At 37.0% G+C, this 26797-nt stretch overlaps 1 protein-coding gene across 1 annotated transcript; it reads right to left on the reverse strand.

The window, feature by feature from the left end:
- Window positions 1–466: 466 nt before the first annotated feature.
- Window positions 467–26797, reverse strand: cdyl (chromodomain protein, Y-like). The gene is made up of 7 exons (XM_042718188.1): window positions 26364–26797; window positions 14350–15136; window positions 13330–13592; window positions 12767–12939; window positions 12429–12639; window positions 2659–2802; window positions 467–1851 (listed from the first exon to the last, which is right to left on the reverse strand). The coding sequence occupies exons 1-7, from the start codon at window positions 26388–26390 to the stop codon at window positions 1693–1695; spliced, it is 1764 nt and encodes a 587-aa protein (XP_042574122.1). The 5' UTR covers window positions 26391–26797; the 3' UTR covers window positions 467–1692.

Raw genomic sequence — 26797 nt, forward strand, 5'->3', positions numbered from 1 at the left:
TAACAGATATTGAATGTTAATTATCACAGATCAATGAAGCAGAGTTTACATATCAAGTTAAAATGTATAAGACATTATTAATGTCACAATGCACTTCATAATCAAATATAACCTGCCACATTGTTTTGGAAAAATCTACTATTAAAATAATAACTGATCAAAAGCATTCAATAAGTATAATAGAAATAATCCAAACAATTCTATTTGCACAATCATAAATATAATTTCGTAAACAAGAATTCATTTTACAAAACCATTTGGGAAGGGGAAAAAAAAACACAATAAGGAATAGTGCATAGATATCTGTACCAGAAACATGCTATAGCATGAGATTTTGAACAGGACGCTTCGTTGCTAAAAATCAAAATACGGATTTTGAAAGGTAGGACTTTAGCACTAGGAAAAATATGTTTGCAAAGTCACATTATAGACAATTTTATGCGGTAAGTCTCGCAAACCCATTTTCTGACTCCATCCCCACCAATGTTATAAAAACTTGTAATGAAAGAAATCCATTCAATTTAATAACAGTGCATACTAGCTCGTCACTACAGATGTTTGGGGTGGATTTCAGTAGGATCTTCCCTTAGAGATGGTAGTTTAACCTCCAGGGCTCTTCTGATGATACAGCAGAAAAAAGGATGCCGATTTAAAAACGCCAGCATCCTTTATTGACTCATGAGGAAAATACCTCAATCGATTTCATAATGTCATAAGTTATTAAATTAGAAATATTGTGTCAACAACATTTACATCAAAATTATTTGGTGGTATGTTACTCCAAAGCAAACAGTTTGTACGTCAAGAACAAACATATAAATGAAACACTAAGCAGAAAACTTTTAAAATTTAGCCAGCAAAACGTACAAAAGTTAACTTTGATACAAATAACTGTTAATTCCAACTAAGCCAGAGCCTTGCAAATTCACGTACTTAAGTATCCATTTTGTTCACTTGATCATTATGTAAATCAAAAATTCAATTAGTAGCTTTCAAGTCTGTATAACAGCACTGATGCTAAATCTCTAAGCACTGGTGTCATTTTTGTTGCCGTCAGTGTCTGTTTTTCTTGATATAACTGTATCCGTTCATAAAAAGGACTTGCCGATGTAAATGCCAGCAGGAGTTGCATGAATATTCAAGATGAACAAGGCTTGAGATGACTTCTATTTGCTGAATAAAAAGTACCTACTAAAGAAAAGCCTGCTGAAGACTTGATTCTAATTACAATCTGTTAGTGTAGCGATATCCAAAACGAGCAAAATTCAACTCATTCAAGTCTCATGCATCCCTTTCTTAAATACACTGATATTATCTTTTCTCAATCAGTCTGCATAGGTGGTGCTTCGAGAAGTAGCCCAAATCCGTATTACCTCTATGACAAAGCAATTCATTACTTGATACAACAGAAAAAGAGCAGAAGGATGACAGGGATTGACATATATCAAGGCATTTTGTCCTTCTGCGCAGTGCAAGATTTATCACAAACTTTGCATTAAAGTCAGTATCAAGTGCAGTCTGAAGAAAATGAAATACGTCCTGGACGAAGATGAAGTGCGGGTTTGACCACGCCAGTCTTCCACTGTTCCATGAAAATCCTACTAAAAAAAAGTAACTACTGACAAACCTTGTTTAAATAACATCAGGCACTTGAGGATGGAGGTTTTGACACCTGTAGGACATTTAACTGCCTTAGAATTCATCGATTTTCTTCTGGAGATAATTGAGTATGGAGTCCATGCCCTGAGGAGAGCCCCAGACCCTCTTAAGTGCCTCACATTCCCTCTCGTTGGCCTGCTCCAGGGCGGCTCGGTTAATGTTCCTCACCAGTGCTTTGGACTCGCGCAGAACTTCAGTGTTTCCGGCAGCATCGGCATGACAAATACAATGAGGGGAACAAAATAAGGAAGAAAAGGGAAAGAAGGCACATGACTTATGGATGTGGATGCATTGTGAATTTGTACAGAAGTGTTGACGCAATGGCATTTGAACAAAAAAATACATGATGTACCAATGATTGAAAATCCTCAAAGGTCTAAGCAGGGTTTAAAGCAGGGGTCGGCAAGTAAGTTTGGCATCGGGTCAAAATTTTTTTTTCCACAACATAGTCAAAGGATAATTAAAGAAATTAATTGATGAAAAATGCAACTAGAATTGCCTGTGACAGACTGTTACAGTGTCTTTTGTAACTGGTAGTGAGCTGTTACTCTGTGTTAAATCCTGTAGTAGGACAGTCGTTAACAAAAAGCCATATTTGTGTGGCGGTGTCCGGGTTTTACACTTGATAAATTAATAAAGCAGAGTAGTGACACGTAATCTGGCAAGTATCTTCATTCACCAACTTGGAACACAGACCGCCGTGCTAAAACACACATATGTGGGAGATGCGGAATGGATAAAAAATAACTCAGAAAATAAAAGACGACCAGTTTTGGCCTGCGGGCCGCCTGTTGCCTACCACTGGTTTAAAGCATCATGTTTAAGGATAAAGCTTATTACCAATTTATTCTTAAAAGGCTACGAGAATCAAATGCACATGAGTTACAATGAAAGGCCATTAAAGGAAAAAAAAAAACACAATATGAAAAGTTGAGGGGATTGTGTGAATGTATGCATTTAGAAAATGTAACAAAAAAAAAAAATGAAAAGATGACTTACAACTGAATTACAAGATACTAGCTCCTTGATGCGAGCCATTACTTCCTGTGTGAAGGTCTCTGGCCACAGAACCTGGGACACGAGTCCTTTGGCACAAGCCTCCTGAGCTGTCAACTTCCTCCCACTCAGTAGCATTTCATTAGCCTACATTGACAGAAGAGAAACAAGAAATAAGAATTCTAGGGATGCACAATATTGGATTTTGCCGATAACCGATATGCCGATATTTTTCAACTCATTTTGGCTGATAGCTGATGCTGATACCAATAGATTTCCTTTTTTTTTTGGAAAACAAGTCTCATAACGGAGATTATAAACAAATTATTTTTGTGTTGCGTTTTATTTGTAGTTTTAACATTTGTAGATGTTTTAATGCAAAAGAGTTGTAAAAATTAAAAAAATCTATTAGAATTTAAGTTTTCATAATCCATTTTTAAAAATCTATATAATAACACATTAATAAATATGTGTGTGTATAAATGTAAAATATATATATATATTTAATTTACAAGTGTCACAAACAACAATAATCATTATTACAGCCTGGACAGACCTAATACAAGCAATAACAAAAAAGCCTGCCTAAAAAGATGGGTCTTAACGTGAGATTTAAAAAAAATTGAGGAGCTGCATGACTAAAGGTTTGAGACCACATAAAAGTTTTGTGAATTCGATGGTAAACAAGAGTGAGTACAGAAGATGATCTTAGAGTGCGAGTAGGAGTGTAGATATGAAGTCAGATAAGTATTATTGAGTGCCTTGTGAGTAAGAAGGATTTTAAAGTCAATACGGTATTGAACTGGGAGCCAATGCAGCTGTTGTAATATGGGAGTAATGTGTTCAGTTATAGGAGTTCTGCAAATAATATGTGCAGCTGAATTCTGTACTAACTGGAGTTTGAGAAGCTTTGAAGGCAGACCATACATAAAGAGCATTACAATGCTCAATACAGGAAGTAATATTACGTATGTGGAAATATGCAGAGCGTATGACATGGTTTATATATGCTTCACATGATAAAGCACTGTCAAAGATGACACCCAAACTTTTTCCCTCATTTTATATTTAAATAACAATCAAAAACATACATTCACATATCAACACTACATGCATACAGACATTGTGCTTTTACATTGTGTACATACAGTACTGCTTGAAAGTTTGTGAACCCTTTAGAATTGTCTATATTTCTGCATAAATATAAAGATTTTCATGCAAGTCCTGAAAGTTGTCAAAGAGAACCCAATCAAACAAATTGAAAGTTGAAGTTGAAAATATATACTTCGTCATTTATTTATTCAAGAAAATTATCCAATATTACATACCTGTGAGTGGCAGAAGTATGTGAATTTCTAGGATTAGCTGTTAATTTGAAGGCGAAATTAGAGTCCATTTGTTCAGAGGTGTTTTTAACCAGTGAGCTGACTATCAGGTGTCAGTGTGTGCCCTGTTTTATTTAAAGAACAGGGATCTATCAAAGTTTGGTCATGTTTGTGGAAGTGTATCATGGTACAAACAAATGAGATCTCCAAGGACCTCAGAAAAAGAGTTGATGTTGTTCATCAGGATAGAAAAGGTTACAAAGCCATCCCTGAAGAGTTTGGACTCCACCAATCCACAGTCAGACAGATTGTGTAAAAATGGAGAAAATTCAAGGCCACTGTTACCCTCCCCAGGAGTGCTCCACCAACAAAGATCACTCTAAAAGCAAGACGTGTAAAAGTCCACTAGGTTTCAAAGGATTGCAGGCTAACTTCTAAGCAACTAAAGCCTTTTCTCACATTGGCTAATGTTAATTTTTATGAGCCAATCATCAGGAGAACACTGAACAACCATGGTGTCCATGGCAGAGTCGCAAGAAGAAAGCCACTGCTCTCCAAAAAAAAACATTGCTGCCCATCTGCAGTTTGCTAAAGATCACGTGGACAAGCCAGAAGAATACTGGAGAAATGTTTTGTGGATGGATGAGACCAAAATAAAACATTTTGGTTTAAATGAGCAGCATTATGTTTAGAGAAAGAAAACACTGCATTCCAGCATAAGAACTTTATCGTTTTTTTTTAGACATGCTGGTGGTAGTATCATGGTTTGGGCCTGGTTTACTGCATCTGGTCCAGGATGACTTGCCATCATTGATAGAACAATGAATTCTGAATTATTCCAGCACATTCTGAAGGAAAATGTCAGAACATCTGTCCGAGAACGGAATCTCGAGACAAAGTTTGGTCATGCAGCAAAACAATGACCCCAAGCACACAAGTCATTTAAAAAGAGTGGTTAGATGAGGACAACGCTAATGTTTTGGAATGACCGAGTCAAATTCTGAACCTTAATCCAATAGAAATTTTGTGGAAGGACCTGAAGCAAGCAGTTCATAGGAGGAACCCCACCAAAATCACAGTTGAAGTGGTTCTGTAAGGTGGAATGGGCTAAAATTCCAACAAACCGTTGTGCAGGACTGATCAGCAGTTACAACAAATGTTACTCGCAGTTATTGCTGCGAAGAGGGTCACACCAGATACTGAAAGCAAAGACTACCATACTTTTGCCACTCACAAATATTTAACACCGGATCATTTTTCTCAATAAATAAATGAAAGTATACATTTTTGTCTCCTTTGTATGACTGGATTGTCTTTGTATACTTTCAGGATTTGTGTGAAAATCTAATTATGTTTTGGGTCGTATTTATGCAGAAATATAGAAAATTTTAAAGGGTTCGCAAACTTTCTAGCAGCACTGTATAAACAAAGACAAGAAAGAGAGAATAACATCAGTAAATCATAAGCGAAACCTGACAGCATCAGTTTGTCCACTTAGTTATACTTGGTTTTGGAAATAATTTATGAAAGGACGCCATATGGCAGTGAACTTAGACCTGGAACCCTTTAAATTAATTAATTATTTTTTTCCAAACTCAGGAATTATAACACATCTCTGGCCCACTGTTTAAAAGAAGAGGGAAATGACTGTTTCCAATTAATTAAAACAAGCACCTTGCCAAAAGAGAAGTAAAGGTGATGCAGTCCAATTCACTTTTTGACTGTTATTTTCACATACAATACCAAAGATGGCAGTTAAAGGATTTGCACAAACATCTTTACAAAATATTTTAGAATAAGATAAAAAAAGGTGACCAAAAAACAGACAGACTAGGACATAGCTAAAACATGTGGGCTAATGTAGCAGGGGACTGCTTACATCTTGTACAGGTGGGGTCAACAGAGGGATACATCTTTGCCAGCATGGCCTTGGAAAGATGAAGTCTATGTATCACTTTAAATTGGTGTTGTACATGTTTGGGGGGGGGGGGGGGGGGGGGGGGGGGGGGGGGGGGGGGGGGGGGGAAGGGGTTGGAAAGATGAAGTCTATGTATCACTTTAAATTATGAATTCTATATATAGCCTCATTCCATTCCACGTCTGTCAGGCGGATATTAAGGTCCAGTTGCCAGGAGTCTCTTTCTGCAGTTATAGAAGTGGATAATAATGATGCAAGTTTTGTATGTAAGTCAGAGATGGTTCCTCTTTGTACTGGGTTGTTAAGAAAAAAGTTGATCAATAGGGTTTTGTTCAGGAAGTGAAGGAAAAGAGGAAAAAATATTGCATGTGAAATCGCGCACCTGTAGATATCTGAAAAAGTGGGCTTTAGGTATTTTAAATTGAGATTCTAACTGGCCAAAAGACAAGCAGCAACCATCAGCAAAAAGATCTCTAAATGTTACGATACCTTTTTCTTGCCATAGCAAGAATGCCTGGTCTTTCAGAGGCTGGGAAAATCTATGATTTCTGACAACTGGGGCACAAATTGAACCTCTTTGGCATCCGAAATATTTGCGAATTTGGGCCCAAATCTGAATGGAGTTCCATACCATTGGGTGCCACGATTGAGAGTCTAGACCCATTGGCAAGGGTGCTGAAAGCGAGGAAGGAAGGCAGGCTGAGAATTCTATCTAGACCCAATCCGGTAAGTGATTTATGTAATGTGAACCTTGCCAATAAGTCAGAGCTCTTAAGTTACAATCCCAATAATATATTTGAGAATTAGGGAGGGCCATCCCCCCCTGTTCTTTAGGGTTTTGCAGAAATTGTAGACGTATTCTGAGGGGTTTCTTATTCTAAATATAACACAAGATCTTATTTAAATGAGCAAAAAAAGATTTCTTAATGTAAATAGGTATAGTTTGGAACAATTATAAAAATTTAGGGAGCGTATTCATTTTAATTACATTGATCCTACCAATCAAAGAAGTGGGGAGCTTAGACCATTTTTCAAGGGATATCCTAGTTTGTTCCAAGAGGGGAGTAAAGTTGAGCTTCAGAGATATTTCTCGAAACAACTACACCTAAATATATAAATTTATCAGGGGCTACTTCAAATGGGTAGAGAGAAAAATAAGTATTTTTTGCTACGCAATTTATAGGAAATAATTCACTCTTAGAAAGGTTGAGTTTGTATCCTGAGATGCGACGAGATTTCTGTCTGTTCAGATGTTATTAGATCAATCTCTGTCTGTATCTTTGGTCTTTCTTTAAAAATTTCAGGTTAGGCCTTAATTTCACATTTTAAGTCTAGTAGTTTAATTTGGTTAATAAGATCATTTAGTGTCATTGATAGATAAGACAAAATCGATTCTACTATTAATAAGGTCTACAAAGGATGAATCAGAAAGAATGAAATTATTAAAGTGCCATGTCTTCCATACTGGTGATCTGGGAAAAGCTAATTTTAGTACAACTGGGATATGATCCGAAATTACAACAGATTCATATTTACAATCAGTAACAGAAGTTAACAGTTTATCATCTATTAAGAAGTAATTAATTTGTGAATATGAATGATGTACAGGGGAGAAAAAAAGAGAACTGCTTAAGGTTTAGATATAAGAAATGCCAGGGATCTGAAAAAATTATTAATAAACATGGCGGATTTAGTTGTATTGTAAGGTGCTTTTGAAGACCAATCCAAAGTAGGGTGGAGCACACTGTTAAAGTCTCGTAGGATTTTTTTTTTATAAATGATACATCGTCCCAATTAGGGGCATAGATGTTGGCTAATACCAAGGGAACATTATATAATGAACCAGTTACTATTACAAATCTTCCCTCTCTATCCCTTTGGACATAACTCACAGAACAGGGTGTTTTTACTAATAAGAACTGCGGTCCCTCTGGATCTTGACTGAAAATCTGAGTGGTACATTTGCCCCACCCAAGATTTTTGTAGTTTATATTGATCAGCTGATATTAAGTGAGTTTCTTGGAGAAATGATATATTTTCCTCCAGTCTCTTTAAATGGGTAAGGATCTTATTGCACTTAATGACATGGTTAACCCCTTTCACGTTCCAACTCAAAGTTCATTGCTATGTCCCAGGCTTACAGCATTGTTTAATGGGTGAAAAACTGATGCCAGCCTCCTTCTGAGATGTTTCTAACAACTGTACACAATAGCACAAGTAAACATAAACAAGTTTGAATGGCAAACGAACATCTTGACCCCTACCCACCCACCAACCAACCAACCAACCAAACAGCTCCCCAAATGAGAAGCAAAAAAACATCCCACATGTAACTAACCTTCAACGTTCCCAAATGCATAGGACTTCTTCCAAACGCTAAACATGTTACATCTTAAACTTGAAATGTCTTTTAACACATAATTGTTTTTTTGTCTTATTGAAAAGAGAGATTCATAAAGCCATATTAGTCTTTAACCAGTAAAAGTCTCCACTGTCCAGAAAGAGAAAACAAAAATTAAATAAAAATTCATTGACAGAATGAATATAATGTCCAGTTTAACAAAAAAACTAACAAAATAAAGTCCAAAAAGTGAACAAGCACTGTTAACATTTATGCCCTGCATAGTACCAAACACACTGTATCAGACGTCAAGGGAGTGCATACATTTTTGGTTTGATGTGTTGCTCAAAGTAAGCATCCGCCTCCAATGGTGACTTAAAAGAAAGTCTAGTGTTATCAAAAGTGAACTGTAAATCTGCCGGATGGTGGATGCCGTAAGAAATCCCAGCCTGCTTAAGGTTGAATTTCACAGAATTAAAGGCTGCTCTTCTGCGGCTCAGTTTGGCACTCATATCAAGGAAAATATGGACCCATGCACCACGAAATGTAAGCTCACTGCACTTCCTGGGGGCTTGGAGAATCTTGGCCTTATCTGAGAAGTAGTCCAGAAGAACGATCATTGCTCTGGGCCTGTCGCCGGCACAAGGATTTGGACAAAGGCGCGATGAGCACAATCTAACACCACTGATTGAAGGTCAGGTAAATCTTCACCTAGCACCTCTGAAAAGAATCCAGACATGAATTCAGTGGGCTGGCCCTTCTTCGCGTCTTCAGTATGCCAATTATCTGCAGATTTTGGCGACGACTCGTATTCTCGAGGTCTTGTTGTTGCTCTTGCAACTTCTGTATTTGTTCTTTTAAAGTTAAAACTTTAGTTTCCATTGTCTCGAGCAAGTCGTGGTGAGTTAAGCATGGTTTCCATTTTCTCCATAGTGTCAGACATATAGGTTTGCTTAGTTTAAATGGAATGAATCTGCCCCACTATCTCCAGTTGTAGAGCATCCATTTTGATTTTGACCTCCAATCGGAAGTTTTCGACAATCAATCCAATCTCAGAACGAAAGCTCGCCATATCTTTTTTTAATGGTATCTGCCATCTGACTGCAGGAGGATATCAGTTCAGTTTTAACCAGCTGAAGAAGCATATTGGCCTCTGATTGCTCGGCGCAGCTGTTAAATGGGTTTAGTAGTGGCCTCATCACAAGCGGAAGTTGTCACTCCACAAATCTTGCCAGTGGTTTTCTCTTATCTTGGTTTTGTCATAAGCTCTGCTGCCATATTACTCCATTAATTGATACTATAAATACATTTTCTGGCTAAATAAAATCTGTACAGGCGCCCTTAAAGTTTTCATTTCCTGTTTGATCAGCCATTAATTCTAATGGCCTCTCTATGTAGCAGTTTATACAGATGCCTGACATTTTACAAGTTTCCTTCCTTTACCAGCAAGAGCTACTTTTCTCAATGAGTGGTTCTAGTAGTCAATATTGAAGGATATGGAACATTAACATTGTTGCTGTTTATTTACAATGGCAAATCCATCATGGCAGAAAAAATTTATTGAAAACACACCTCAATTTAAAATAAAAACCTAGATCAACAATTCCTTGATTAGTTCTAAAACTTGATTATTTTAATCCTTATTGGTCCAAACCACCCCTTATTTTAGTTAAAAAAGGTTTTATATTTTACAATGTAATTTATTCCTGTGAATGCAAATCTGAATTTTCCACAGTCATTACTGCAGTCTTCAGTGTCACATGATCGTTATTAATTATTATTGGTGCTCAATTATTCTTTATTCTTATAATAAATAATAAAATCTTTTGTAAGATTATAAATGTATTTACTGTCACATAGGGTTGCACTGATATTATTATACCGATATACCAATTTTTAACAAACAACCAATGGCCGATTCCGATATTGGTCAACTGCATAAAGTAGGGCTTAAAAACAAAGGGAAAAAAATTAAAAAAGTTAAATTAAATACGTAAAGTATAAATTGTTTGAACGTTTCTGGTCCTGTGTTCCTCTGTGAAACCGGTTTGAGTAGAAAACATACCGGTTAATAACGTTATTTTTTTTAACTTTTTCTTTGCCAATAATAATAATAATACTAATGATAAAGTACAGCTTTTAATTTACTCAAAAAAAAAAAAAAAAAAATCATTAAGAGAGTCTTGATTGAGCTCTCTTAGTCATAGTCAATACAGTAGGGCTGCACAATTAATCGCATGCATTTGTCATGCGTGTCTCATCAGTAAAGCCGGTTCCGTACGCAATATCGCAATATCGTGTTCATAATCGAATGCGATTAATCTCAATTATGAACAGAATATTGCGTAGCTTGTCAGTGAACTACGGCTCTGTGTATTAACTGCTGCTCCCGTTTGAAAACAGGTGACAGACATTTACCGCTAATCACGGAACCGGCTTTACTGATGAGACACGCATGACAAATGCATGCGATTAATCATGCAGCCCTACAATACAGCATCATCTTTTCTAGATTTACCAAAGACCAAATGTATTAAACAAAAGAAAATACTGCCAATGCAATAAAAACATTAAATAATTATTTTTCAAGATATTTAAAAATGTTTCAGCATGGATAAAAAAACACTACTCGTATAAGCGTTAATTTGGAGAGGAAAAAACAGCCTAAATTAGTAGGCTGTACGTTGCATTTTATTATTGCATTCAGAAATAATGTAGTCTAAAATAATGGAAAATAAAAGCAAAATTACAAACACAATTAGGCTATTTTAGTTCCCTTCTCTCCACAACAAATCCTCTAAAGTTGTATTTAGGCTAAATATAAGCGTGAAATAAAACTGAATCCCACCTCTCTCATTCTGCACGAATCCAAATGTTTCCATATTCGCAAAGTATGGATGCTAACCTATTATTTATTATGTAAACTTTAGGTTTTGTTCTTTACTCACATTATCGATGTAAAACATCATCCTTCACATATGGGCTATATCAGCAGTAAGGCGCTGAATGGCACAGACTGTACTTATGGACTATTTAAATTGAGCAGTGTAACTTTTTATGTTTCTTTAACTGTATTTTATTTTGATAATGAACAGGCTGCGATGTCAAATTAGCAAAAATTTGTTGTATGTGCGTGTGAGACACTGACACGATCACTGCATTGTTTTAACAACTGTTACTCCGTAATTTATGGACGTATTAAAGCTGGTTTGTTATACAGATAGAAGTTAAACATCATTCAAAACTGTAGAGCTTTTGTAAAATAAAGAAAACTGCTTTCTGCCATCTTGTTTTCTTCCTGTGAACTTTGGAGCGCGTTACAATTGTCCGAAACTCAGCACAATTTTTTTTTTGTTTTGTTAATCTGTTAGTGAATAAAGTGAAATATATTTTGTGTATAGGCCTATATATATATTCCTTTTTATGTAGCCTATATAGTTTTATTTAGTTTTCTCCGTTCACAGAAACGCTGCAGGTGCGTGATGTGTCCTTGTGTAAATCCGTGTTCTACACTGGTTTCAAACAAAAAGCTTTTCACTTGTTGTATGCGTCAGCATCATGTTTGCATATTGCCGTACTATGCCGTCTGACAACTATATTTTGTACAGATTTCTTTTTGTTTTAGCAAGTATTTAATTATTTTGCACAGAGAAAAACATTGGATTATGCAACAGACATGCAACTCGTTGTCTCCGTGCAGTTAATTAATAAACCATCATATCAGCCCTTTTCATGCTATTTCCGATATGCTGATGGCTTTAAATTAATCAAAAATCTGCCGATAAATTTCGCGACTGACACATCCCTACTGTCACACTTGAAATATAAATTTCTTTTTTTATATATATATATATATATATATATATATATATATATATATAAGTCTTGGCCTATTGGTTAGAAATACCATGACTGAGGTGCCCTTGAGCAAGGCACCGAACCCCCAACTGCTCCCCGGGCACCGCAGCAAAAAAATGGCTGCCCACTGCTGCGGGTGTGTGTTCACGGTGTGTGTGTGTTCACTGCTGTGTGTGTGCACTTGTGATGGGATAAATGCACAGCACTAATTCCGAGTATGGGTCACCATTCTTGGCCACATGTCACTGTCACTTGCACTTTTACACACACACACACACAAAAAAACAAAAAAGACAAGTTATTCATGCATATGCACACTTGATGTACTCACCGAGGCGACTCCCATGATGAGAGGGAATGTTACAGAGGAGCAGGCGTCTGGGGTTTGGCCAAAGATTGTGTAAGGAGTCTGGAACCAAGCCTTCTCATTGGCCCAGATGACATCACACAGGGGCAAGATAGATGCTCCAAGCCCAATAGCAGGCCCGTTCACAGCGGCAATGATGGGCTTCTTGAACTGAATAAATGTGTTGACGAAAGTTCTGAAGACAACAGAAAACACATTGGTTTATATATAGCTACTATTACAAAACAGTTCCCTGAAATATGGTGGTAAAATAGCTGTCATAATATTTATTAATTAATTATAATATTCTCATCATTTTGTACCTGATTGTCTCCGCCATTTTGATACTTTCTTTTTTCCTATCATCCGTGAGCCGCCTAATAAAATAGATGAAGTCAAGGCCAAAGCAGAAGACGTTTCCCACGGCACTCAGTAGAACAAGTTTACTGTCATCAGCTGCAGCTGTGGCCATAGCACTCTGAACCTCTTTCATGACCTGAAAACCATTTGAGTGACGTTATATCACTTCAGAGTGGGGAGAATGACCAATATCACAGTACGAGTAATATCATATATAATAGAAACCTAATTACACTGTGTGTATGTCAGAATGTGCCAAGACATGTAAAAAAAAAATGGCTTCCATTACATGTGCCTTTCTGTGACACAGTCTGGAAAGAACACTATACATGTACTGTATGGCATCAGATTTTTTTCTACCGTCATACCATCCAGCCTTAATTCAGAGATTGAGGTTTTTACTTTTTAAACAATAAAAACCAATGAGTAAAATGTCAAGATACTTAAAAATAGTCCAAACAATTTTTGTGCATTTTAAATCGAAAGTCAAATCAACATTTCTAACATGAAATATATTTGTACTCACATCAGGATTCAGTGAGTTGTTCTCAGAGGTCTTTGTAGAAAACAGAATGTGTGTAAAGCCATCTTGTTTCTTAACTACAATGTCCCTGTAGCGGTAAGCACTCTCAGTTTGACGAACACTAAAGCGCAGACGCTTGTCGAAAGTTGCACGGTCTCCAAAACGCCTTTTGACTGTCAGCCCTGAGCTGCTCATCACTCCTGTCACACCACTCTGAGTAATGGCTGTCCCATTTGCAGACGAGGCCTCCATGAGGGTAGTCACGCCTATGAAACAACATCAAACGCAAAAATGAATGAATAAAATATGATATAAATAAAATATAAAAAATATGGCTTTGCCATCAGGAATAAATTACATTTTAAAACATATTAAAATAAAAAAAATCTTATTTTAAATTTTAATAATATTTCAAAATACTACTGTTTTTAATGCATTTCCAATCAAATAAATGCAGTCTTGGTGAGCATAAGAGACTTCATTCATAAACACTGAAAAATCTTACTGAACTGAACTTTTGAAGGGTTGTGTATATTTATGGATGCAACACCATGGCCTGAAATTAATACATTTTAGTCAAAGTCATCTGCATATTATAGTATGTGTAAGAATTGTTTGTTGTTAGTTAGATTAATTTTTTTTTTAGGTGGTAATTATTATGATGTTGTTATTTTTTTCTTTTGTTATAATCAAGTTACAATCAACCAACCATTGTAACAATGTTAATTTTGATGGAAAACTAGCATTGTCATATTCAGGATAACATACGCCTTTCTGAATCTCACACAAAAAAAACTCACTTGATGTTCTGCAGCAACACATTTGCTTTCATTCATCAAGTGCTTGTTTATTAGCATTTATTGTGTTGTTCCATGACTGGAAACACACAATCCATTAAATTATATGAGTAGGGCTGAAACAAACTAATTCAGTGGTGCTTCCAGGCCTGGAACTAAAACCCTCTCTGCTAAACCTCAGAAGAATGTACTGTAATGTTCTCAGTTTAAGTCGAGAGGACTCTACCTTTCCCGTTTAATGTGCGGACAGCAGCGGGGGTAATGGGAATCTGTGGTGGCGGAAGGGCTGTTTGTGTTCTGGGCCTCGTGCCCATACGAGCCCGTTCTTCTCCTTGTACACGCACAGCTCTGGCGGGTTTCTCCAGCAAGGCCACTTCAGGCGGTACAGCATCTGGCTCTTGGCCTCCCTGCTCCAGACTGTGCGCTGCCTCACTGGGAGACTCCTCTGTGTCAGTGCGGCTGTTCATTGGGCTCTTCGGCACTAGGATTTTGATGCCAGATTTAGCCAGGTCCATACTTCGCCGCAGCACACTCACAGTGGGAGCAGCTGTCAGCGCTGCCGTTGGAGCCGTGTCAGTGACTGTGCTCGTAACAGCAGTGCCACTGCTACTCACACCAGCAGATCGCTTACTCTTCTGCTGCTGCGCATCGCTGTTGTGCAGTGAATGCTGTGCTGGCTGAAGCCGTTTTGTGGAGGATGTGTTTGGGGTAGGTGGAGAGCTCTTCGCTGTGTTAGGACTCGCTGAGGACTGCTGAGGCCTGCTGATTTGTTTGCGGGCGTTGATGCTAGTGTTGCCTCCGGCTGTGCTGGGAGAGCTGCGTGTGGAACGGAGTAAAGCTCCGTCTTTCTGCTTCTCGCTGTGTTGCCGGTTAAATTCATGGATGAACTCGACGCAGCTGGACAGGTGATTCTCCGGCTCCCAGGTGTCTCCCTCAAAGCCGTAGCCTCTCCAGCGAACCAGGTACTCAGTCTTGCCCTTTTTGTTCTTACGTTTGCCTACTATTCTCTCCACCTAAAGAGGGGCATGCAGATAAAGTGAAATTTATGTAAAATAATAACATGCTGGAGACTGAAAGACTAAAGAACAGCATTTACTCAAAAGTTATGAAGGAAACGTCAATTTATATCAATACACTTTTACTTTTATGTTTTTAAAGCAGATGTAAAAGTTCCATATTTATAGCAATTATTACATATCCTAGATAAAGGAAAACAAGGAAGTTGTAAAAACATCAAATGTGACCCTGGACCACAAAACCGTAAGGGTCAATTTTTTTGAAATTGAGATTTAGGCTATACATCTGAAGCTGAAAACAGAATAAATAAGCTTCCCATTGATGAGGAGAGTGCAAAAAATATATAAATATTGAGAAAATCGACTATAAAGTCCAAATAAAGTTCTTAGCAATGCATACTGCTAATCAAAAATTAAGTTTTTATATATTTATGGTAGGAAATTTACAAAATATCTTCATGGAACATGATCATTACACCTCCCAATACAAATACGCCCCATAGTATAGTCCTGCCCCTCACATTGTTTGACAGCTTTCTGTGTAGACATCGGAAATTCAAATGCAAAAGGAACGGCGATTCCATTTGAGTTTTGGCAGGTTACATGCACAACGAAGAGAGAGTGAAAAAGCAAATGTGGTAGCCTAATTAATATTGTTATTTAAATATGACAGGCTCATAACTCATAATACATGGGAAATACAGTTGCAAATGGACTATGCAATGTGGCAGTCACTGTGCGTTCGCAAAAGCAAAAATGCAAACGTTAATGCAAGATTTGCAATTGCATTTGGATTATGTCACAATTTATGCGCCCACATGTGGAAAACGCAACTGAAAATAAAATTTGCAATTCCTTTTGAAAAAATCCTGAATCTTCTTCCATACAGACTGCCGTTTTTGTTTCATGTAGAAATGTTTTATGTAACAATCTCACAAAGCTAAAGTCAGACACTTCTGTTTTTGCTTCAGATTTCAAAATTACACAATCTAAATTAAATCAGAAACTATATGCAGCATCTTTGTTTGAATTGTTTAAAATGCAGCAGTTGCCTCAAATTTTAAACCGCTGGTTTGGCCTGTAATAGAGAAAATGAACATCTTGTGCAAGTACTCATATTTTCATTATTTCTTGTCTCTTGCTTAAAGCATAAAATAAATACTTTTTAAAGGGGTGTCTAATGTTATTTCATGCATTCTGAGTTTACACTGTTAAAGAGTTGGATTCTCATGCCAAACATGGCCAAAATGATTGTGCCAAATACACTCCTTCTGGGTTTGTACAAGTTTTGGAAAGTTTTTTTCTATCATGGCTCTTTATGACATCATGAAGGGCAGAATTCCTTATATGGGCAGTTCTCCCAGAAGCGCATGTGCACGTCAACCAGAGCGAGAGCAAGAGCATGCCCATCCACATTCGTCATTCAGCAGCCAGCGCTGCACACGACTTCCACAAAAAAAAATATCTCTAAAGAAGTGTGTTTTTGGTTGCAAGGGAAAAATAAACTTGTTCAGCTTCAGCATTAAGTGAACAGTGGATGCAGTTTGTTTTTCCGGGGAAGCAATGTTTTGTGTTTTGGAAGTGTTTTGAAAGTGCATTTGATTGTTCCCTTCGTTTCGGTGACGAATGTTTTATTAACAAGTCCCAGTTTGACGCTGGACGCTGGATTTGCACATCGTTTGATACTGAAAGATAGAGCGTTCCCAGTAATAAAGGATCCCGGTCATGATTCGGAACTGCAGACAGTAAGTAAAACTCCATCAAATTTCTGTGTTTTTTTGCCAATCGGCACACAAGTGCTTGCAACGCTTTAGCTCCACCCATGGCGTGCCTCCAAGAGATCAGCTGTTTTCGGAGAGAATCATGAATATGGTTGGGAACCAGTTCTGTTTTTTGAAAAGAACCGGAACTGTGAGCAATTTCTAAGTTTCGGTTCCGAAAATGGTTCTGGTGCGACACGTGACCAAGCGCTGTGAACAGCCTTGCGCCGTGTTCTGATGATTCAGCGTTTCCCGTAAAGGATGTCACAAACCAAATAACAGAAACGCCGCCCTGCCTCTTTAATTACTGAGCACATTTTATAATAATGCGCACTCCACATACGTGCGTGCCGCGTCGTGTCTTTAACTGCCGAACATGTTTCCCACGACTATACGTGCACTTGCGCCTTTGATAACTGTGCACGTCGTTTTGTCTGACTGTACATGTACCGGCAGGGCGCGGCACCTGCTGCCACTAAATTACATTATATTTGTCCCATATTGTCATTAATATACATACTGAAATAGACTGCTATTGTTATGTAAGTATAAGGGTTAGATTATTTAGTGAACAGGTCATTTCAAGAGTGATAAACAAAGTGATAGAAAATATTTATTTTCATGCATTTTAAATGTTTAAAAATGTGGAAACCACACATTGCATCACACCATCTCCTGACTGCATTATTATTTGTAAAATAGGGGCTTTATGGAGTATATGTATACATGGTTATAAGTATAACAAGTGTATATTTCATTAATTTAGGGAAATGAACAAGTGTCTTAGCCCTCTTAGGCCAACCAGCTTATTCCTGCTTGAAAAGCAAAATGTTATTGATAGTGTAAAAAACATCAACTTTGAAGCACATGCTGATTGACGTACTAGCATTACTTAACATTACTACCTTCCAGAAACACTACATTCAATGAAGGTAAAATAGTCAAAAACATAATAATAGTTCATTTAAATGGAATCGGAAAATTTGTATACTGTAATATACATGTTGAATTCTGACATTGTCAACCTTTAAATTAAGTTGACAGTAAGTAATAAACAGTACTGAACATTAAGTAGTTGAGTATTGTGCATTTTTTCTTACCACTATTTTTTTTAATAGTTGTTTAATGATTTTAATGGAACCAGAATCGGAACCGGAACTGGAACCGGAAAATTTCGATTTCCAACCCTAATCATGAAGCTGTATCTTTTTTTTTTATAAATACGATAAAACTTAATAAATGTGATAAAAGATTTTTTGGAGATATGAAGGACGCAGTACTACTCCATAGGTACTCAAGATAAACATGAGAATGGGTGAAACTGTGTGTTATGCCCCCTTTAAAAAAAAAAAAAAACGTAATTCGGAATCAGCCCATTTGCTTGTAAAATATTCGGCTATGAAAAATCAATACTGGTGCATCAAAGAAATGCTTGGACAAGTGTGTGGCAAAGATCTTAGGATCAGGTTTGACTGGTGAAGCTTTTAATCATCAGGATGTTGCTGGTCGTTCCGCTCAATTGGCACTTGTGGTGCTATTTATTATTCAGTGGATACTCCTAATTTTTTGAAGTTGGGAGCACCAATGCTACCAAGTAAAAAAGTTAATTTTGAGCCCTCAAACATGTAACCTACATTCTTTTGGAAAGGAGAATTTCTATGAAATTTTCTGTACCATGTGGTTACAATGAAATGAAACTGGAGGTTTCAAATGTAACAAAATGGATGCAAAGGCTAAATTAAAGCATCATAAACGTGGTGAAAGAACTTAATAAAAATAATAAACAATGTCTTCAGAAGCCATATGATTTATTTTCGTGACAAACAGACCGAACTTTTGGCTGCTTTTACTGGTTAACTAAAAAACAGTTGCAATGAGAATGATCAGAGAGTTGAGCTTCATGAATAAATGAACCAAATTATGGAATCATGAACAAATCATCATCAGACTGGTTTTGTGAACCTGATCAACCAATTCACTGAAAGAACTAAAGCAGATTTTCAGTTAAGAATTTGAGAAAGGTAAGTAAATTATGACAGAAGTGTAATTTTACCAAGCGGATGTCTCAGTCCAAGGCTATAATTCTTCATGATGATACTATAGTGATTGGGATTATCTGCGGTAATAACAAGAAGACTATATGTGGGAATGAATAGGAGCTTCTAACTAGATGGTTTCATGACAATAATTGGACTGTGAATGTCACCATGACAAAAAGACTCTTTGTGAACTTCAGGACACCCAGAGAGTGTAACTTCTCAATCAACATCAATGGCACTACCTTGGCATGCAAATCTCTGCTGGCCTGGTTTAGTCTCACAATACTGTAGTCAATCTGAATGAGGCACAAAAACACTTGTGCTTTCTGAAGTGTGTGAAGAAATCATTATCTTCTCACTTCTCATTAACTTCTATCACAGCATCAGAGAAATTATTTGTGTAGTACTGTCAAACACAACTAAGAAGGACTTTGTAAATGTACACACAATTCAAACCAGAAATAAACCCAAACAATCATCAAAGGCCCTTTTGACTCCATTCATAAGATATTTTGCCTCTTACCTTGAAGCAGTAGCTACTGGACTATTAGCTATCCCTAAATAAAAACTGAATCATTTGATCACCTTCATGTTGTTGCAAACCTGTTTGACTTTCCTTCTTCTGTTGAATATAAAAGAAGATAATATGAAAAATCTCTCAGTGATTTGTCCATACAAAGAAAGTTACCCATTGTTGTTTTGGACCCCTTTGACTTTCATTTTATGAACAAAAACAGTTCAAACATTCTTTTATTTTTGAGTGAACTATCCCATCAAGGCTTTCCACTGCAGTACAACTACACTGCTAACCAGTACACTATACTACTGTCCATACTGCATATTTAAACACCTTATATAATCATTCAAAGGAAGGGTTGGAAACCAAGAACAAGTTTTTATTCTAAATAGGTTCCATTGAAAAAAAAAATTAAAAACACAAGTCAAATGATTTTCACAATGTTTAATGGATTTAGAAAGGGGAACCGTTACTGTGTGTACATACAACAACTAGGGATGTATGCTACATAACAGTCAAAGAATTTCACCTTATTATCTGAACTGTTCTTATTTTTCCATCAAATGCTTAAAATTTCGTTTTTGGACAGCAGAAAAAAACCCATAGATGTGTAAAGGTTAATGCCACATTTGACCACTCCAGACACATTGACACATCCGCCATCTTGGAATGGTCAATATGTCATAACTCACAACAAGGTTTCAAGATTCCACAAGACCCAATTGCCCCAATTTAAATTCATGAAAAAGCTTGTTCTAAGACACACCCTTTGATATTAATCATATAACTCAGATACATGACATTGACATAACATTACAACTTGTATCTGCACAAAAGGATGCAAATGCCAATGAACTTTAAGTTATGTTCTATAGCAAGAGAGAGCGAGAGTGAAAAAGAGAGAGCTCCCTCCGTGATGTGCATTCCTGACAGCACGCTGAAACACGAGCAAGGAAAACAGACATTATCAAGTGATTCCTGAAATCGCCTGCATACGCAGTATGAAAACAATTTTAACTGAAGAATACTGTTGAACAAATATGATGAAAAAAAGCACTGTTGCATTATTTCTAAAATAATGCACTGTTGCATTATTTTTAAAAAAGGAACATCTAAAAGTAATATGACCGTCTCAAATAACGTCAATATCGACATTGCATTTGAGCATGAAACTAAACACTGGTAATATGCAGTGTATTCAGCATGTTAATAAATGTTAATATCCCAACGCAGGTTTGGGCAATGTCTACCAAATTGGCATCGGACGATGTCTACAGTGAAACTCCGGGGGGCGGGGTTAGGGGTGTGCCCGAAGCGTGACACAAATAACGCGTTCTACGGAGCAACTAAAATGTTAGCTGCTTGCTAGCAGTAGCCTGTTGCATAACAGTACATGAAAGTTCACTTATCACATACACAGAAATGTCTGATAGGACGATAGTGAATGATTTGCAGATCCTGAGCACCAATGACAAACATCTAATCTTGTCAAGTGTGTGGTAAGTACTGCTGCTCCATAGTATAGAGTCCTTGTGATCGCGAATCTCAAGTACGTGAAGTATGTGAAAGTAAAATGAGAGCGCGCAATCGAAAGAGGTTTCAATAGCAGCTCCCTGATGCCCACAATTTATATACAGTCGCCTATACTAAACCAACAATATAATTGCGAGAAAAAAATATTGAACTATTTTTTTATCCTCTCATCTTGTAGGCTATTTATTTCCTTTAAATTAGGGTTTCCATACACTTCATTTCCTTTCCGAACACGGAAATGGGATGTGGCAAAATGAGGTGGGGGGGGGGTGGGTTTATAGAATCACGATGTCAGCTTAACACCGTGATGTCTGTCAGCCATCGTGTTATGTTAACATAGAAAAAACAACGGAAAAGCAGCACAATCGAATAAAAAAACCTGTAAAGAACTACTACTGTATGTCTGATATTTCATGTTTGCATCATGGTGACAAGCTGAAAGCTGCTGTTTTTACAGAACATTTATAGTTAATAACAGTCTACTGGTGTTATACCTTCAGTCATTTTGAATTTGAATTACCTTGACTTTTGAAATTTTTTAAAACTATTTTCCTCATTATTTCTGAACACATAAAATGTAAGACAAGTTTGTACAATATGTAGTTGTAGTGTTGTCAAAAGACCCGGTACTTTGGTACCAAGTCAGTATTAAAAAAATTAAAATGTTACAGTACCAGGTTTTTTTTTTAAAGGGGTCATATGCTGCTGCTGCTAAAAAGAACATTATTTTGTGTATTTGGTGTAATGAAATGTGTTTATGCGGTTTAAGGTAAAAAAAACTCACATTATTTTCCATATACTGTACATTATTGTTTCTCCTCTATGCCCCGCCTTCTGAAACGCGTTGATTTTTACAAAGCTCATCGGTCTGAAAAGCAAGGTGTGCTCTGATTGGCCAGCTATCCAGTGCGTTGTGATTGGCCGAATACCTCAAGCATGTGATGAATGTTTTTTTTTATGATGTGGATATGTTTGGATTTGAGACTTTAGTCTTTGCAACTTTACAGATCTTCTTTATGCACCAAGAGCTTGTAACACTCCAAAGAGAAAGGAAAAATTGAAATCACATCATATGACCCCTTTAAGTACCGGTGGTACAGAGTACCCGGTCAACCCGGTTCTTGATGCGTGCACAGATGCGCTCTCTTATCTTGATGTGTTATACATGGCGACCTCAAAAAGAGGAAACACACCAAACTAACAAAACACTTTAAAGACAGACACCCAGATCAAATGAATGAGTTCAAGCAGGTAAGTTTCATTGTGTTTCTGTTTCCCATACATTGATTTATTTGTGGCGGCTCGTTGCTATATCAAAACTGACCGCCACAAATAGATTTTCCAAAAGGCTTTGACTTCGTTGAATGAACATGAGCACTGCACGTGTCAGAGTCGAAACCCGGTGCGGGTGTTTTTATATCACTGTATAAGGAAACTGTCTGTTTTCAGAAAATTATGGATGTCATTTTCATTTCATCTTGCCTGTAATGCCTGAGCAGCGTTTGTGAGCGCAGGCTCAGCGCTTATTTGATTACAGCCGTTACCGGGGAAACCTCCATCTCTCCCGCTCTACAAACGCCTCCTGCTGGCAGAGAATGAATTTGCATATATCTGCTGCGACAAATAGAGTGCAAGGCTGTGGGCAAACACCGCTTCTGTTATGAATATTATTAAATATTTTAATTTGATTGTCGGATTGAAATGAACGCTGTTATTAGAGTAGTTAATCATTAGCATAAGCGCGGCTAACACTAATATAATGAGCATTAGAATGAAGTTTCTTTATTAACTATTTAATGCTCCTATAACTTTTATTAGGGTAAAAAAAACAGGAGGACATGGTGATATTTACTATTTTTACATCAGAGGCTTTCAAATGAATTGTGAATCTAAAATATGCGCGTTAGAGAATGTACAAATGGTTAACATTGTGTCAGAAAAGCAGGTCTGGGCTTTTTTTTTTTTTTTTTTAGCTAACTTAGTTGTTATTCTTGGCTTTAAAATTCAAAAGCCCTTTAAAATTAAATATGTACACAGTTTGTATTCAATTAAAGTATATTCAAATTTTTTAATAAGCATGTTTTTGTGTTTTGCTTTGGTACCGAAAACCGTGGATTTTCACTGGTATTGGTACCAAATACTGAAATTTTGGTACCGTGACAACACTATGTAGTTGTAGTTTATGCATCTTTTTGCTGCAAAGATATTTAACAAGTGATTTGTTTAACATTTACATCATGTTGACTATTTCATGTGTGCTGCATTTGGAATAGATTGTTTTTTTCAACTAGAGGGTTAATAAAGAAAAAAAGTTACTTGAATCATGTTGGTTACATTTTCAAGTTGACTAGTTAAAAATCTTTAAAAAAATTTAGATTCGGTCAAACATTCTGGAAGAACCGAGATTTACATTTTTTGCCAAATCGCCCAGCCCTAGTTTTCAGCCATAGCCGTATCCCTTCTGAGTTTTGTTGTCTGTACTCATAAGTACAGACAAACAATGTATTTTAAAAAGCAGAGACTTAAAGACATCTTAACACTATTGACTGAATGTCAAGAAAGATTAATTTAGGTTTTAATTAGTTCTGGATGAAATGTGTTCTTAACAACTCTCCCCATGAGAACTATTTGGTTAACAGTCTGGAAGAGACTTCAGCTCTGTTATGGATTTAAAGCGATACTGAATAACTTCCCATCAACAAGAAACATCAATCTTGTTTCTAAAGCCAAACAGTGACTCAAAGTAAATTTTTTTTTAGTTTTTTCTCAATCTCAAATAAAAGTACTAATGATGCTTACACAAAAAGTCCAAAATATAGCATGTTGGCTTACTAACTTCGGAGAAAACATGTATTTTTTACTATGCTGCATTATATTTTTGTGTTGGGGGCTTTTACTGTTTACTGGATGTAAAAATGTGACATTGCAGAGTGCTGCCACAGCTAAAAATCCTATTCCCCAAAGATTAAAGCTGCCTGAGGAATTCTGTGTAATTACAGAAACTGCTGCAGGGCTTTTACTCTCATCATCTTTTATCATGGACTCTGTCATCATTTCAAGCATTATAGATTCACATTCTACTACTGGCTTCATGGTTTATCACATCCGTTTAAAAAGGACATATAGTTTGCCACATAATTTAATTTAATTATGTAACTATTTAATAAAAAAAAAACTTGATATCGAAAACACACACCAGAAAGCTTAATGGCAAGTGCGTAATTAATGTCTCACTACAATGTTTTGAATTCAATACATTTGTTTCGTAGCATTTGGAACAACTGTTTACAGACTCATGTGGTCTGAGTTCTGATGAAGCATCTCCCATTTCTTCCCATCAATCTGTACTTCACAGATGTTAAAGTTACAAATGTACTGTGTAGCTCTTGTTCCTGTCCCTCTTGTTCCTTTTATCACATTGGACGTGCGATTTCTGTCCTAAATTTGTTAATCAGATCATTAGTTTCTCATGACGGCAAATCATCAACTCAAATTTTTAAAACACCATCTGCTATAAGTTTATTGAATAAATAATTCAACACCAAGATGCCCTTGGGATACACATATGGTTTTACTGATTAGGTTCATTTACCACAAGGGCAAAGTTCTCCAACTCATGAGGGAGACAAAATTATCCATGGTTCTGTAAGTGTTTGCCCGCTTTCATTTTCCCCAATGGGATTTCAGAAAAATTCCCAATAAAGATGGCAATCAACTCAGAAACAATGGTACATTATAAGACTATTGACTTAATGTGTTTAAATTTACATATAATTATTTCACATATCTGAATACTGCAAAATATTATTATACAATTATCTGCTCAACCCAATTATGTTATTTGCAACACTTTATGGTGGTCACTTCTCATTTCCACAGTAACAAAGACTGGTGGAATTGGTGGATCTCTCTTTTAGTTTGTGTGTAGTGTAGTTTTTTTTAAGTGCAAATTAAGCAATTCAAATTTGGAATTTGAATTGGATCACACTAACTTGCAGATACAGAAGCATAGCACTGCTAACAAGCTTGGTAAAATGGCAGGTCTGTCTATAAAGATTAATAGCTTACTGCTAACTGAGAAAATGAATGGGATGTTTCACCCAGAACCTTTGTGTTCTATAAAGTTTAATACACTTGTATTAAACCCAGAAAACAATTTTCAAGACATTCAAGACAAGCCAGCACCATCCTTTTAGTTTTAAGATTAGAGTCAACATTTGGGGTGCAAATAGTAGAAAAGAAAAAATTTGCCAAAGCCACAACCTAAAAGGCACCATTGGTTTGAAAACACATGGAAATGGATCATGACTAAGAGTTCTGGTATTGTCAACTGAATGTACAGTATCATCAAGGTGTGTAAAAATGGGGACATTATTCATTCAGGTTTTTATAAACTGGTCAAACATGTTTAAATAGATCTGTTCTTGTCATCACACCTTTGTAATGCTTTTGAGCTAATCAACAAACTTATCCCAATAAGCACATCAGTCTAATCTCATATGTAGTATCTAATTATCCTACTCATCGGACCGATTCTCAATACATCATGCAACCGTATTTGACATAATTCAGAGTACTGATGTGAATGAATACTTCAAGTATATTCAGGCAGCATAAACATGAAATATGTACTGATCACTCCAAGATTTTTCATCATAACACCAGTTTAAAAGGCTGTGAACAATCTAAACCATACTTAGCTAAATCATTAGATTGAATGTCAATCCATGAAACATACCAACAAGTGACATTGGACTTTCTTTATGTGAAATGATACGCCATGTTCATTCCATTTACTATAATTCATAACATAGCCTCAAAACTTAAGAATGATCTAACTGGAAATAAAAAACACAAGAGTGCTGGATGGCTAGTTCTGATCCAAGCACGTTGAACGCTCTGCATGAGTAGCAAGTGAAAAACACAGGAAAGTGGGTGAAACAAAGTTCCCGCAGAGCTGAATACAACATCCTGGAGCGAGCTGACTCTCAGCTGTCCTGAAGTGTCCATCACACCCCAAAGACCTCATGGTTAGCAGCTAGCTTGATGAAATATCACTCTCCAAAGTGCCCTTCCTTCCCTCCCCCGCCTCATCCACTGCCTCCACCAGCATCTCTCCACACTAAACTCCGCAAACTTACAACCACGACCACACTGGCTCCACGCTAGCCCAAGCTACTAGTTTATTTTGTTAGCATGCAACCCAACCGACGAAGTTCTAACTAGTATGAGAGCGTGAAAGTCAGTTGTTAAGACTATTCGCTAGTGCAGTCCACACGAGCCTCGGGACGCGTCGTATTATGTGCAACTACACACAAATATAATCGATTAACTGCGTCTAAACGGACACGAACGGTAAAATCGCCGACATTCACCTCGTAGAGTTCCTCCGTAGCCATCATGTCACGATAATCTTCGACGTTGTGGCAATCCGTGAGGATTGTAGACACTTTTTATCTCCAGTTGCAGTTGTCTTTTTGGCCTCTCCTCCTTTTTCAGTTGGTCGGGTGAGATGTGCTTGACCCGCACCGAGGATCTCTTTGCTGTCTAGTTCTCGCACTCAACGTCTATCCAACAACATTATAGTCAGAATAAAGCGTTTCATTCCCGATAAAGTCCGAACGAGTACTTTTGTCGGTCCAGGCGGCGATTTTAGAGAGTGTTTTACCGTAAACTAGTCTGTAGGCAGTGCTGATTGCGCGCTCGCCTGCTCTCAGTTCTGCCACACAGGAAGTCTCAATCGAACGCAGATTAGAGTCGAGATGAGTTTGCACTGCCTGCAACCCTCGTGATAGAGCTGTAGATGACG

The sequence above is a fragment of the Cyprinus carpio genome, chromosome B2, assembly GCF_018340385.1.
Source record: "Cyprinus carpio isolate SPL01 chromosome B2, ASM1834038v1, whole genome shotgun sequence".
In the NCBI taxonomy this organism is placed as follows: domain Eukaryota; kingdom Metazoa; phylum Chordata; class Actinopteri; order Cypriniformes; family Cyprinidae; genus Cyprinus; species Cyprinus carpio.